Below are 15,570 nucleotides of genomic sequence, written 5' to 3' on the forward strand. Positions count from 1 at the left end.
CTGAGTATCTCACTAAGTTGCTGAGGATGGCCTTGAACATAGAATCCTCCTGCCTCAGTCTCCTAAATACTAAGGTTTCAAGACATGCACCACTACACCTGGCCATTAAAACTTTTAAGAAAAGCTGGGCTTGGTGGCGCACGCTTGTAATGCCAGCATTTGGGGGGGCTGAGACAGGAAGATCGGGTTTGTAGACAGCCTCAGCTACTTAGTGAGGCCCTTTGCAACTTAGTGAGACCCTGTTTCAAAATAAAGAATAAAAAATAGGGCTGGGGGTGTAGCTTGGAGGTAAAATGCCCCTGGATTCCATCTCTAGAACTGAAAAAAAAAAAAAAACACTTTAAAAAATACTATGCTAGTTTTACTATATGTTCATTTTAAATTTTTTCTAATTACCCTTTGCAACTGGATACATGGGTTACTCTAATATAACTTCTCAAAGTTGCATGGGGTACAAAAAAGTATGTATGTGTAAGTTGTCTGTATCTATATAGTTATCTGTATCTATATATGTATGTATGTATGTATTTATGTGTGTGTATCCTCTGTATAAATAACCTGTAGGAAAATTTGACTTTAATTTTGTACAGAAACTTTATCTGAAAACACAGGAGCTGCTTCTGTTAGCAAAACTACTCAGCCACATCTAAAGAGGTATGTCCATCTGTTTCTGAAATGCCTGCTACCCTTAACCAGTGACTAAACTGATGAGTGTGACTCTGGCCTGATGGGAAAGCTTGCTACTTAACTGACTGATGAGCATGCAAGTCTTTTTCTTTCTTTCTAGCTTTCACCCACAAATAAAGTGGTTCCAAAAAGATGATGTTGTCATCTTAAAGATAAGAATAAGGAATGTAAAAGATTACAAGTGCAAATACTTTAGAGATAGAGTCATTTTCAGGTAGGTTTATGGATATTTTATAAAGTAAAATAGAAATAGTTGCCAGCATTTGAGAAGGCTGACTTTCTTTCTACTTAATATATAGTGCCTGGGTGGGAGACAAATTTTACTTGGCTGACATGGAGCTACAGGCCAACATAATAAAAGATGCCTGCAAATGCATAATTAAAAATGAAGAGCCTATAATCACCCTTGCAAAAGAGAAAAGAGAACCTTGGTGTCGCTTGCTCAAACAGAAGGTAAATTGAAGGATTCCGTGGATGTCTGGTTGAACACCATGGGTATGTTACATTCCTTCACTATGTAAACTGTTATATTTGACAGAATCCTAATGTGACTTTTGACTTTGATCACTGGGAAGAATGTGAAGAGGATAGCCCCTTCACCAAGGGTAAGATGTAAAATTCCAGCTCTCTGAAGGGGAGGGGCAAAGGGAGGATCCTGAGTGCAATGGGGGTGGACATTTGTCTGCTGATCTGGGGTATTCAGTTCTTGTAGAAATGGGCTATAAGTAAGCCTTTAGAAGTTAGCTTCCTGGCCGGGTGTGGTGGCACATGCTTATAATCCCAGCGCTTGGGAGGCTGAGGCAGGAGGATCACACAGGTTTGAAGTCATTCTCTCAGCAACATAGTGAGACCCTGTTTCCAAATAAAGTATAAAATAGATCTGGGAGGATAGCCTAGAGGTAGAAAAAGGCCCTGGGTTCCACTCCCAGTACCAAAAAAAAAAAAAAAAGAAAAAAAGAAGTTAGCTTCCTCTTTGTGGTTGATCTTGTTGCTAACTATTTTGGTATAAGGACTTATCAAATCTTGGTAATAAACATGGCTTCTGTATGTGCCTGTGGTACTAGGGATTGAACCCAGGGCCATTCTACCTTCAAGCTATGCCCTCAACTTTTTTTTTTTTTTTTTTTTTTTTTTTTTTTTTTTTTTTTTTTACTATTTTATTGTAAAATAGGGCCTCACTCAGTTGCTGAAGATCTTGCTGCTTGCTGAGGCTGTCATCAAACCTGTGACCCTCTGTCTCAGCCTCCCAAGTACTGAGATTACAGATGTATTCCACCATGCCCAGCTAAACATGGCTTCTTATAACCATTCTATTCATTCTAAAAGAACAATTTTTTATGAGCAGAAAAATCTTACCTGATCATTTCTTGCCTAAAATAGTGAAAGTATCAAATAAATTGCTAGATGGAGCAAGGGATGCTGTCTGCATTGTCCAATGGGAGGGAGAGATTTGCCAAGAAGCCTATATTTAACTTTTTTTTTTTTTTTTTTCGGTACTGGAGATTGAACCCAGGGGCATTCTACCTCCGAGCCACACCCCCAAAGCTATTTTTTATTCTTTATTTTGAAGGAGAGTCTCACTAAGTTGTGGAGGTCCTCACTAAGTAGTTGAGGCTGGCTTCGAACCTGTGATCCTCTGGTCTCAGCCTTCCAAGTACTGGGATTACAAGTGTGCACCACCACGCCTGGTTTTACTTAACATTTTTTTCTATAAAATCTAACTCTTCTAGTTGTAAATTCTAAAAGCCTGTCCTGCAAAGTGGCAGAGATGATTGAAAGCAGTGACAGCACTTCAGAGGAGGACGGAAGTGAGAGTGAGTGAGACTGAATGCCGTCCAGAGGAGCAGCCAGGAGACTGAGCAGAAACCGGAACTGCTGAGTGACTGGGAGCTAAGAGCAAGCATACCCAAACCTTTTCATCTGATGGATATGTATTACTAAGTGTTATCTTGTGGCACTGGGATTGGTAATGGTGAGAATTTTTAGTCAATTTAAAGATTTAGAGCTGCGGGGTATAGCGTGGTGGTACAGCATTTGCCTAACTTGTGCAAGGCCCTGGTTTTGATCCCAGGTACTATAATAAAGATAGGTTAATGATAATGAGATTGTCACAGGAGAATAGAAGTAGGATCTGGAATCAGAGAAGCAAAAAGTGTATTTCTAACACAAAGGCAGCTGTACGTGTGTCCCCCTCATTGCCTTTATTACTCCTCCTGACATACTCAAGTTTAAGGGACCATGACATTTGAGTAACAAGTTATTCTACTTGGAATTAGTTCACTTGCTTTTGCCATTTAGACCTATGTTTTGGTACATTGCTCAGAACCTGGTATCATGCAGAAACTGAGGTTTCTGCCTTACAAATTCATATCCAAGCATGAATGAGTCTAGATTTACCATAACTGCATACAAGTACTAATACTTACAGTATTCTCGAGATCATGATAGCTATTAGAAGCTGACTTAGCAAGACCAGCCACACCCACAGCTTTCTGGAGCAGAAGCTGCCAGTTCTAAATAGCCTAATGGACCTACAGTCTTGGGCAAAGGGCACAAAGATTCCTTTTTTGAACTTTGTTTTTTTCTCGAACTGGAGATTGAACCCAGGGGCATTGAACTTCCAAGCTACACCTCCAGCCCTATTTTTTATTCTTTATTTTGAAACAGGGTCTCACTGAGTTGCAAAGGGCCTCACTAAGCCAAGACTGTCCACAAACCACGATCCTCCTGTTTCAGCCTCCGAAATGCTGGGATTACAAGCATGCATCACCATGCCTGGCTTCTAGTCCTATTTTTTATTCTTTATTTTTAAGCAGGATCTCTCCAAGTTACAGAGGGCCTCACTAAGTAGCTGAGGCTGGCTGCAAACCTATGATCCTTCTGTCTCAGCCTCCCAAGTACTGGGATTACAGGAGTGCACCACCACACAGGGTTTCCCCAGTACCAAAAAAAAAAAAAGATACGTGAGGTGCCTGGGGTAACCCTCAGAACATATGGATAGGTGGGCCCTTTATGGCTCTATTCATTAGATTACAAGAATCCCACTACAGCCAGGCATGGTGGCGCATGCTTGTAATCCCAGCATTTGGGAGGCTGAGACCGGAGGATCGCGGTTCGGGGACAGCCTCAGCTATTTAGTGAGGCCGTCTGCAACTCAGTAAGACCTGGTTTCAAAATAAAGAATAAAAAATAGGGCAGGGGGTGTAGCTCAGAGGTCAAATGCCCCTGGGTTCCATCCCCAGACCTGCAAAAAAAAAAAAAAATTTTTTTTAAAAAGAATCCCACTAAATTGCTGAAGTTGGTTTTGAACTAGCTGTACTCCTCTCAGCCTCCCAAGTACTGAGAGTATACGCTTGCATCACCATACCTAGTTATAGTCACTATACTTCAATGTTGGAATGCCCAGAGGGTGGCCCTTCATGCTTTGAGTTTCTTTGTTCATTGAGAAAGTTGGAAAAGCGAGCTGTTGGGAAGTTTAAAACCCTATGCACTTCCTCAATATCAGTTTGTCAGTTTGTCCCAGAAGTGGGGAAGAACATTAATAGAACATGACTGCTGAGACCTTTATTCTTTTGTTTACATGAGAAGCATAGATGCCTAGCCTTAGGTGCATCCCAGGTATAAGGCACTGAATGAACTGGAGGTGAACTCTCATCAAGCTCTTCCATGAGCAGGATTGGGTTGCACTCTAGCTGTCAATTTCCTCATCTGTAAAATAAGGCTTGAGCATTGCACAGCCTTCCCCGCCATACGAGTGCCCACAACATGCAGCCGTCTTATCTGTTCAGTGGCCCTACAAAGGGTGACCAGACCACTGCCCTCCAGTCAATGTGGTCCAGCCTGGACATCTTCCAGGAGCATGTATTTTGGGTTGACTGGCAGGTATCAGATTGGCCCATGAGAATTAGGTGGCTGAAATGAGTAAGCTCTGCAGGAAGCAGAAATTTGAGGTATCTTTGCAGACAAGTTCCAGTCTGGAACCCAGTCTTTGTCAGCATCAGGTCCAGCCCTTGCTGCCTGCCCTTGGTGCCAGCTGTGTTGACGTTCACGACTAACAGCAGCAGGCACTAGAGCTGCAGGAGGAGGGAGCTGCTGCCCAGTGCAGGGTGGGGCCCATCTCACAAGAGGTGAGATGTTCACCAATAGCAGGAGTTCAGTGGAAATAATGGGGGAGGAAGGAGGGATCTTTGTTTAAATTTCAAATTCTGTTTCACATGTTCAAATTTCCTGATATATGAACAATACTCTGAACAATACTCTGTAGGGCATAGTGATTGCTTTTCTGTAGTGCTATTAAAATGTACTGATTTCATGGTTAGTGTAAGTTTCTAAAATACAAGGCAGAAGTACTTTTATCTGAGCTTCTGTAATTGGCCACACATTCAGTTGTGATTTAATGCCTTTTGTGGTGTGTCACCAATAAAACTTTAGTGTTCTCACAAAAATGTGACTTTTTATTCTTTGTAAAAAATATTTTCCCTGAACATCAAATGAAAAATGGAACTTTATTCACCACACTTTCTGGTACCGAGAATGCTGGTGAGCTTTCAGGAAGTAGGCATTGCTGATCCCGACAGAGCTCCCTTGTGAACACATAGGCTGCAACATTTAGCTTGTTACATAGCCCAGACTATCATGTACGTCACAAATACAGGGGCAGCAGTACTTTTGGGGTGAAAAATAATAGGAGAAAAACAATTATTTTTAAAAAAAAATTGCCATCAGTGTATCAATCAAAGGAAAAGTAACACTAGCTTTATATAAAAGACCTTATTGGTCATTGGGTTTAAAAAAAACTTTTAATTTTTATTTTGTTTATTTTGTGGTGCTGGGATAGAACTCAGGGCCTGGCATATGCTAGTCAAGTCCTGTTCTACTGAGCTGTACCCAGAACTGCACCCTTTATTTAAATAAGTGTGATGGATCCTTATAAAATAGTTGCCTCCCTAGTGATGGTGGTTTTTATACAGCTCTTATCTAGGCAACAAGCTTGTTAGGTAAAGAGGGGTTCAGACTTGCTCAAGCTGAAGGTTAGGCCCCTTTTTAGCCATCAACCTGATAACTTAAAAACACCTGTTACTTCTCCTATCTTGAACCCCTAATTGGAAAGAATTAAGCAGGCTCAATATAATATTACTGTTATTATTATTATTTAAACATCCATATACATTTTCCTAAGAAAAACATCAGAAAGAAATAACCACAAATATTGCTTACAAAAATAAATTCATCATAGCTTTTACTGGGCTGTAAGAGATGAACTTGTTACTCAGGCTCTTTCTCTGGTGGGACAACTTCCATCAGCATCTGAAGATACATGGTAACTGGCCCTGAAACAAACATCAAAAAGGAAGTGTGGTTAGAAAAGCACAAAGGGAAGGCCTTGCTGTGGTTGCTGTTGAGCAGCTTGTTCTTACTCTCTAGTGATGGGCCACTCTTAGATACTGCCCTTGGGGAACAGCTGGTGATTAGAGGTAAAACAACATACACTGTAGGGAAAATATATGAGTGACTGTTAACTACTACTATGTATTTACCACCAACCATTGACTAGTCTGAAGTCACTAAGACTTCATTTTGCTTAAATTTTAAGCTAATCATTTTTCATTGCTTTTTAAGCTAAGTTCTTATCAGTTGTAGAGGGAGTAGCTTGGTTATATATGCTAGAGTTGGCCAGGCATGATGGCACACTCTTGTATTCCCAGTACTTGGGAGGCTGAGATAGGTTTGTCGCAGGTTTGTGACCAACCTCTGCAACTTAGTGAGACCCTGTTTCAAAATAAAAAGTAGCTCAGAGGAAGAGTGCCCCTAGGTTCAATTCCCAGTACACTTATATATGAGTGTGTATGCATGTATGTATACACACTGTATGAGTGTGTGTGTGTGTGTATTCTAGAGCTGCAAAGTCAAATATGTACCCATTGTATTTCAGGTCCTCCTGGTTTGGTTACCTGTCAATAGGATCAAATTCAAGTTCATTTTAGGCGCACAAAGAAAATGGATGGTTTCTTTTTCTTTTTTTTTTTTTTTTTGAGGGTCCCGGAATGGAACCCGGGGGCATTCGACCTCCAAACTACACCCCCCTGCCCTAGTTTTTATTCTTTAATTTGAAACGGTCTCACTAAGTTGCGGAGGGCCTAAGTAGCTGAGGCTATTTGTGAACCGCGATCCTCCGGTCTTGGCCTCTCAAATGCTGGGATTACAAGCATGCGCCACCATGCCCAGCTGGATGGTTTCTTAATAGTAATTTTCTTTTTGTTGATGTGTATCTGCAACCTCTCTCTCAGCTTAGGGTTGAGATGAGAGAAATATTTGGGGTACAGAGAATCTGTGTCAGGAAAGAAAATAGTCCTTGATGGAAATAACACAGCCACAGTTTACTTTGCTTTTGTTTTGTGAATTAATAGAAGACAAGCTCTATTGTTTCTAGAACCACTGGAGGTAATGATGGTACCAGATTTCACAGATGAGGAAATGGGAAGTGCAAAGATTTATTACAGGTTTGAGGCCAGCCCTTCACAACTTAGTGAGATCCTGTTTCAAAATAAATAGAATAGGGCTGAGGGTGTAGCTCAGAGGTGGGATGCCCCTGGGTTCAATCTCCACACTGAAGAAGATTTGACTTCGCCAAGGTGAAGATGGACATGCCCTGGTTGGCTGCTCCTGAAGTCCCAGGTCAACCTCCCCACCTTCTAGTTCAGGTTTGCTCTTTTATACTGTGTATATCCTTCCTCATTTGCTGGTATATAAATAAAAACCACATGGGAGGGCCTAAAGAGGTGACTGTGTTCAGACGGTTTGACCAGGAGTAAGGAAGAGGCAGGGTTTTTTTGTTTTTGCGGTACTGGGGGTTCCATTCCCAGGGGCATTATATGTCCAAGCTACATCCCCAGCCCTAATTTTTAGTCTTTATTTTTGGAACAGGTCTCACTGAATTGTGAAGGGCCTCACTAAGTAGCTGAGGCTGTCAGCAAACCGCAATTCTCCAGTCTCTGCCTCCCGAATGCTGGGATTACAAGCGTGCGCCACTATGCCCAGCCTAAGAGGCAGGCTTTTTTTTTTTTTAAGTCACATTTGTTCAATAAATACCAAGTGGTTGTTGGCTATTATATGCCAGACACCATGCTGGATCCAGAGTTACTCTGTGTACAGCTCAGTTCCTCTCTACAGGAACTCTCAGGATAGGGCGGGAACATTCCAGCCTACTGCCTACTGAGGGTTTATCAAGGTCTCCTTTAAGTGAATCTGGTTTTCCTACGACATAGCTAAAGACTTAAAATTAATAGCTATAGTTCAGTATCTTTTCATGCACTTTGATATAATGCTTGCAGCTTAGGAGCAAAAAAGCCTGCTGTAGCTTAACTTTTCTATTCCCTCTGCTATACTAGGGATTGAACCCAGGGCCTAGTACATGCTAGGGAATCACTGTACCACTGAGCTACACCTGAATCCCCTCCCCTTTTTTGAGACAGCTACCCAGGGATTGCAATCAACCTCCCTTAGCCTCTCAAGTAGTTGAGGTTACAGGCATGTTCCTGTGCTCCCAGTTTGAACTTTTAAACATTTGTCCAAAATAGATGAGAATCGGGATTGCAGAACAGAGATCAAACCAGTGGCTTTGGCATGAGAAGGCTCAAGCCCTTGCCCCAATTCCCTGTCCCAGCTCCATCACTTTTTGGGTATCTTTGGGATGCTGCTGAGCCTCTTAGATAATGTCCACACATATCTGACAGAAGAAAACAGTGCTTTGAAGATGAGCTGTAGGGTGTGAATATCCTTGACCCTATAGAACTGTTTATACCCAACAGTGGTTTAAGTGGTAAATTTTAAGTTATGTGTATTTTATGATAAAAAAAATGGTAGCCAGCTGGGGTGGTGCACTCCTGTAATCCTAGTAGTAAGGAGGCTGAGACAGGAGGATCGCAGGTTCAAGACCAGCCTCAGAAACTTAGCAGGACTCTTAGCAATGTAGTGAAATGCTGTTTCAAATTAAAAAAAAATAAAAGGGCTGTGGGTATAGCTGGGAGGTAGGAGGTCTCTGGGCTTGTCAATCCCCAGTACAGGGAGGGAGGGAGGAGAAATGGTGCTTTTCTTTCGTACTTTTCCTCCCTATTTGTGGCAGTAATTGACATAAACAAAGGAGCCCAAGGGCTGACCCAGAAGCTTTACACCAAGGGGAGGTGGTCATGGGTCCTCCTGAAGAGGAAGTGAGATCCTGTGGTAAAGCTTGGCAAAATCAGGAGAGAGCTAGGCATGATGGCACACACTTGTAATCCCAGCATTTGGGAGGCTGAGACAGGAGGATCACAGTTTGGGAATAGCTTCAGCTACTTAATGAGGCCCTGTTTCAAAAAAAAAAAAAATAGGACTGGGGGTGTAGCTCAAAGGTAGAATGTCCCTCGGTTCCATCCCCAGTACCACACCCACACACACACCCACACACACACATCAGGAAAGGTGTGGTGGCTGCTGTCTGCTCTTCACTAATGGCAGAACAGCCTTTCTGCTTATACTTACTGGAAATCTTCTGAGCCCATCCAAACTTGTGGTATACAAAAAGAAAGTAAAATATAAGGCCACTCAATATAAATAATACACAGTAGAGATACTCCCATGCAGGCTGACTGATGATTGGGGCCAGAACCAAAAATATGGATACAAGAGTCACCAAGACAGGGATGAAAATGGGCACCTAGGAGAAAAAACAAGCAAGGTGTAAGTAGCCTTCTGCATTTGTTTTCTTTTTAAATTTTTCACTAAAAACCACACATATAGAAAGAAGAAAATAATAAACTCCATGTACCTTTCCTCTAGTTTCAAGAATTGTTGTAGTTTTGCCAATCATTTGTCTACTCCACCTTAGTTTTCGTTTCTCTAGACTTTTCCCTTAACATCATGTCATTTTAAGTGCTTAAAAAAAAAAGTGTATATCAAGCCGCACATGGTGGCACACGCTTATAATCCCAGTGCTTGGGAGGCTGACACAGAAGAATCTCAGGTTCATACCCAGTCTCAGCAACATAATGAGACTCTCAGAAACCTAGTGAGATCCTGTTTCAAAATAAAATCAGGCTTGGAACTTAGTGTGGAGGTAGAATGCCTCTGGGTTCAATACTAAGTACCAAAAAAAAAAAATAGTATACAGCTATAATTGATTAGACTTTGTGTTTCTAACTATATCTCCCGCCTTTGTCTTTTCACGGATTTATTGGGGAAATTGTACGCTCTATCATGCAGTCTCTTAATTCTAGCTCTGTATGATTTCATCCTCCAGGAGTCTTTGGCTCCCATATATCCGTGTGTGTGTGTATTGTGGGTATATATTCTGTATTGTATATACACTATTCTATGTTCTCTTCTGTATATTAATATATATTGTATGTATTCTATAGTATATAAACAGTATTCTCTATATATGTTATGTATTCCATATTGTATATATATTGTATATATAGAAGCAAGAATACCTCACAGTTGGATCAATGAACATTCTTTTCTTTTGTGTGTGAGTGGTACTGGGGATTGAACACAGAGGTATTGTATCTCTGAGCTACACCCTGAACCCCTATTTTTAATTTTTATTCTGAAACAGGGTCTCATTAGGTTGATGAGAGTCTCAGTACTTGCTGAGGCTATCCTCGAACCTTGTCTCAGCTTCCCAAGTACTGGGATTACAGGCATGTGCCACTACACCTGGCTCAGTGAACGATCTTTTGTGGTACATCACGAGGCATGTAATGTCTTATTGTCCTACTTTTGAAGTGCAGAGGACCCTGGGTGGGTGAGGAAAGGGAGACCAGTCCAACTTCACCATTGTAACTCCCCACTGACTTGTGAGGGGGTTAGACTCCATTGGAAGATCAAGGCTTTAATTCATGATTTCATAAGAGTTTGCAAACTGGTAATTTTTCTGATTGTCTCTCTAGACTTAATAGTCTGAAATTCTACAGTAAAGAACATCATACACTGGTGATTCTCTATTGCAGTTTGCACAGGAAAGGCAGCATATATGCTTGATCTTTTTATTTCTTAGTTTTCAGAATAATGAATTAGCTCCTGGAGACTTCCAGCAATGATGCACACTCAGAGGTTGTTATGTATTTGTGAGATTCGGTCCTTTTTAACCACAGAACATAATACACAAGGGAGATTCATTTAAAATACTACATGTTATCAGTTCTAATCATTATTTTCTCTCTGTGGTTATGGTGGTAGTTTTTGTTTATTTACAGGTTTTGCTTTTACTGAGTATTGGACCCAGCAGTGTTCTCTCTCTGAGCTACCCCTAGTCCTATTTTTATTTTTTTATTTTGAAACAGGATCTCGATAAATTACTGTGCACTGGTCTTGAACCTGTCATCTTCCTAGTTCAGCCTCCAAAGTACTGGGATGAGAGGTGTGTCTGGTGGTTATACAGTAAGGTTTATCACCATTTGTTTTCAATTTTAGGAATTCCTTTTTTCTACCCTTTACATTTACTTTTTTTTTTTCAGTACTAGGGCTGGAATCCAGGGGCATTCTACCTCCAAGCTGTACCCTCAGCCCTATATTTTATTCTTTTTTGAAACAGGGTCTTGTTAACTTGTAGAAGTCCTCATTAAGTAGCCTGGCCACACACCTGTGATCCTCCTGACTTAGCCTTCCAAGTACTGAGATTATAAGTGTGTGGCACCATGCCCAGATTTCATTTACTTTTTTTTAACATAATTTTTACTTGATTTTTTATTATTTATTTTTTGTGACTAAACAACACGTTTGTAAAAAAAAAGTAAACATGTTCATCTTCCACTATTTTTACATAATAACAAATTATGAAAGAAACAGGTTTGCACTTTTTTCTTTAGTATATTCCTTAAATGATGCTATAATATCAAGTTATTAATCATCATTTTTTTTTTGCAGTACCAGTAATGGATGGAACCCAGGTGCATTGTACCTCTGAGATATACCCCCAGCCCTGTATTTTTTAGTCTTTTTATTTTCAAAATAGGATCTACAGAGTTGCAAAGGGCCTCAGTAAGTAGCTGAGGTTGCCGCGAACCGTGATCCTCCTGTCTCAGTCTCCCAAATTCTGGGATTACAAGCATGTGCCATTACACCCAGCAGGCGTGGTGTTTTATCATCATTATCTCCCATCCTTTGATCTTAGTTCTGTATTTAAGCATATTCACCTAGTGGAGCTTGGTGGCACATGCCTGTAATTCCAGTACTCAGGAAGCTGAGACAGGAGGATAGCAAAACTGAGGCCAACCTGGGCAACCCAGCAAGACCCTCAGTGACTTAGCAAGACTCTGTTCTGGGCGTAGCTTATAGTTGGAAGGTCTCTGGGTTAATTCCAGTACCAAAATAAACATAAATACATTTGCCTTTAAACATAAACATATTGGCCTCATACGTAAGGTTTCTGAAGCTAATTCTCCAGGTGATTCCTCAAGAAGGGCTCCTGTAGTGACACATGTCTAGAGTCTTTTCATACTGATAACTATATCAGAGGTCATTTTGGTTAGATATAAAATCTTTGGCTTATGTTGAAAAGTCTGGTATTATTTTTTCCTTTATAAATGAATTTGGAGGTGGAAGTGGGAACAAGAAAGGGGGAATAGAGTCCCAACACAGTTGTTGTTGCCTGTTTTAGCGTAGATTTCCCAGTTCACTGTATGCCTTTTGCTGTGTTGGTTTGAATGGTGGAGCCCACCTTCCAGGCATTCTTCCCTCCCCAGGAAATAGTTCTTGAAATACAGTTTTTAGAATTCCCTTCTTCAGAAACTCTAATTTATACATGTATCAGAACCTCCTTTTTTTTCTTTCTCCTTATTTTTCTCCATTCTTCATGTCCTCTTGTTTCCTGGCATTTTTGAACCTGTTAACTAGTCTAATCTTTTTTGTTTACTTTTATTGGTGCCTTGCAGTCTCTCATCATAATGTAGTCAGAGTGTGGTAGGAACATACGCTCACACACTTGGTGAGCCTTCCCTACTCTCTCCCTCTTCCCCATACATGATTTTGGGATTGGCATTGGCTGGCATCTTTGTTGTTGTTTGGTTTGTTTATGCTCTTGTGTATCTTCTCTTCCTTCTGCTTACTCTTTATTTCTGAAGTGACTTTGCTTCCTGAAATGATGTTGTAATTCCCATACTTGGGAGGCTGAGACTTGAACTAATAAAATGGCCTCTCTGTTGTAGCCCCCTCCCCAGGGGGATATGTGTGTTTCCAGGCTCCACCTCCTGGGCCCCAGGCCCCTGCCATCGTCATTGTGGTGTCTGTTGTCTTCAGTGGTTCTGGGAATGCTTTAGTCTACTGGGAAGGGTTTTGAGGGGACTGCTAGGATCCTGGAGAGCTAGGGCTATCATAGCCCTGCTCTCCTACTTCCATTGGTGGTCCCCAGACCTTCCTGCCTGGGAGTCCTACGCAGCAGATCCTCTGGGGGTACAGGGCACTTGGGTTAGTGGTGCTTCCACCCAGAGTCTAGGGTTTGTGTCCATACCTCTTTTTCTGTTTTTTGTTTCTTGTGGCTTTTTTGCGGGTCTGGGGATAAAACCCAGGGGGTATTTGACCTCTGAGTTACACCCCTTGCCCTATTTTTGTTATTCTTTATTTTGAAACAGGGTCTCACTAAGTTGCAGAGGGCCTCACTAAGTAGCTGAGGCTGTCCTTAGACTGCGATCCTCTGGTCTTAGCCTCCCAAATGCTGGGATTACAAGTGTGCGCCACCACACCCAGCTCCTTCATTAGTTTTGAAGATGTTAGCTCTAAGAATTTCCTATTGCTGTGTGTGTGTGTGTGTGTGTGTGTGTGTGTGTGTGTGTGTGTCCCTGTTCCTACACACATATATAGGATATTGGAAATTGAACCCAGGGGTACTCTACCACTAAACTATACTATTTTATTTCATTTTCTTATTTTGAAACAGGGTCTTGCCAAATTACCACCTGTGTTATCCTCGAACCTGTGATCCTCCTGTTTTAGCCTCCCAAGTACTGGAATTACAGTATTTTCCACCACACCTGTCACTCATTCTTATTCCACCAGCTCTCTTTTTATGAGGATTTTTGTGCAGATTAAAAATCTCTTCAGGTGCATGCTTGAATCCCAGCATTCGGGAGGCTGAGACCAGAGGATCGTGGTTCTCGGACAGACTCAGCTACTTAGTGAGGTCCTCCGCAACTTAGTGAGACCCTGTTTCAAAATAAAGAATAAAAAAAAGGCAGGGGGGGTAGTTCAGAGGTCAGACTTCAGACCCGCCCCCCCAAAAAAAAAATCTCTTCTGGCTGGCCATGGTGGTACACACTTGCAATTCCAGTGATTTGGGAGGTTAAGACAGGAGGATCACAGTTCTCAGACAGCCTCAGCTACTTAGTGAGGCCTTTTGCAACTCAGACACATTTAAAAAAAAAAAAAAAAGAATAAAAAGTTAGGGCTGAATGTGTAGCTCAGTGGTGGAATGCCCCTGGGTTCTATCCCCAGTACCACATAAATAAATAAATAAATAAATAAATAAATAAATAAACAAACAAACAAACAAACAAGTAAGTAAGTAAATAAATAAATAAATAAATAAAAATAGATATCTCTTCTGTCACTCTAATCTTGCCTGCTAGATGAACTTATTGAAATGGAGCTGCCAGGCTCCAGGAAGGATGCTCCATGTGTCAGCTGAATCGCAAGGCATGGTGGCAGTCAAGAGACGGTGCCAGGAAGACAATTAGATTTCGCGCGCGTGTGTGTGTGTGTGTGTGTGTGTGTGTGTGTGTGTGTGCGTGCGCTGAATTGAATCCAGGGGCGTTCCTCCTCTGAGATCTAGTCCCTGCCCTATTTTTTGTTTTTGAAACGGCCTAAGTTGCTGAGGCTGGGTGTGAGCCTGTTACCCTCCTGTCTCAGCCTCTCATATAAATGCCTGCACCACCACACCCAGCTAGACAGATTTCTGAAACAAAGTCCTAAAGCTTTAGCTAGAGGGACAGGTTACAGGTATTCTTGATAGCTTAATAAAATGAATGACTTAAGTGGCTAATTGGATCATAAACTACCATATGAAATGAACTGAGGAGTGAACTTCTCTATAAAATAGGATACCCAAGAACACAGTAAAGGTCAGGTTGAAAATAATTGCCTGTAACTCATTTTAAGAAACCAGTGCTGCTTGTGACATTTGGGCACTAGACTTACCTTAATAGGCCTTTCCAGGTCTTTCCTAGTAAACCTCATTACAATGAGTCCTAGAATTGTCAGCCCATAAAATAGCCATGCAGCAAAACTGAAATAATTTACTAAGGAGTTTATGTCACCAGGGATGATATAAATGGTTGCAATGATACCCTAAAAAAGATGAAAAGAGAATGAATTATTAGTTTTTTTTGGGGGAAGGGTGTTTTTTTGGACTGGGAATTGATCCAGGAGCATTCTACCTTTAAACTACACCCCTAGTCCTATTTTTTTTATTCTTTATTTTGAAACAGGGTCTCACTAAGTTGCAGAGGGCCTCACTAGCTCAAGCTGGCTGCAAACCTGTCTCAGTCTCCCAAGTGGTAGGATTACAAGTATGCACCACTATACCCAAATTTTTAGGTGATCAGTGCATAAAAATGATACCAGCCTGAGCTGGGAATACGGATAGTGTCTGGGAGCCCAGAATATTGCACATACCCAAGCTGTCCACTGCCAGACAGAGGCATGTCAGCGCTACCTGCCCACTTTGGGCTCCGAGCCCAGGAGCACTGCTCTGGCCCCTCAGTAGGCCATAAGCATCCCTGCTACTTAGCTCTCCCTTCCTGTCTGTCCCAGCTCCAGTTTTGTTTTTGTCCACAGCTGCCAGGTGTCCTTCCTTGCCGCTCACCACCACTCCTGCTGTACCCCCGCCTCCCAATACTACCACATCCCTGCCTT

The 15,570-nt window shown here is 41.6% G+C and overlaps 2 protein-coding genes across 2 annotated transcripts in view; one reads left to right on the forward strand and one right to left on the reverse strand.

Moving 5' to 3' along the window:
- TDRD12 (tudor domain containing 12) overlaps positions 1 to 2,509 on the forward strand; it is a gene marked incomplete at both ends in the record, with an annotated part of 109,580 nt that extends 107,071 nt beyond the window's left edge. The window contains 5 exons of the mRNA XM_080703546.1: positions 591 to 654; positions 788 to 901; positions 987 to 1,140; positions 1,226 to 1,292; positions 2,418 to 2,509. Of these exons, the coding sequence (XP_080559672.1) occupies positions 591 to 654; positions 788 to 901; positions 987 to 1,140; positions 1,226 to 1,292; positions 2,418 to 2,509 (491 nt within the window). The remainder of the gene's footprint in view (positions 1 to 590; positions 655 to 787; positions 902 to 986; positions 1,141 to 1,225; positions 1,293 to 2,417) is intronic.
- A 3,443-nt stretch (positions 2,510 to 5,952) lies between these two features.
- SLC7A9 (solute carrier family 7 member 9) overlaps positions 5,953 to 15,570 on the reverse strand; it is a gene marked incomplete at both ends in the record, with an annotated part of 33,340 nt that continues 23,722 nt past the window's right edge. Inside the window, 3 exons of the mRNA XM_080703296.1 lie at positions 5,953 to 6,017; positions 9,205 to 9,379; positions 14,854 to 15,003. Coding sequence (XP_080559422.1) covers positions 5,953 to 6,017; positions 9,205 to 9,379; positions 14,854 to 15,003 — 390 coding nt within the window. The remainder of the gene's footprint in view (positions 6,018 to 9,204; positions 9,380 to 14,853; positions 15,004 to 15,570) is intronic.

The sequence above is a fragment of the Muscardinus avellanarius genome (assembly GCF_963383645.1).
Source record: "Muscardinus avellanarius genome assembly, chromosome: 10".
Taxonomy (NCBI): Eukaryota; Metazoa; Chordata; class Mammalia; order Rodentia; family Gliridae; genus Muscardinus; species Muscardinus avellanarius.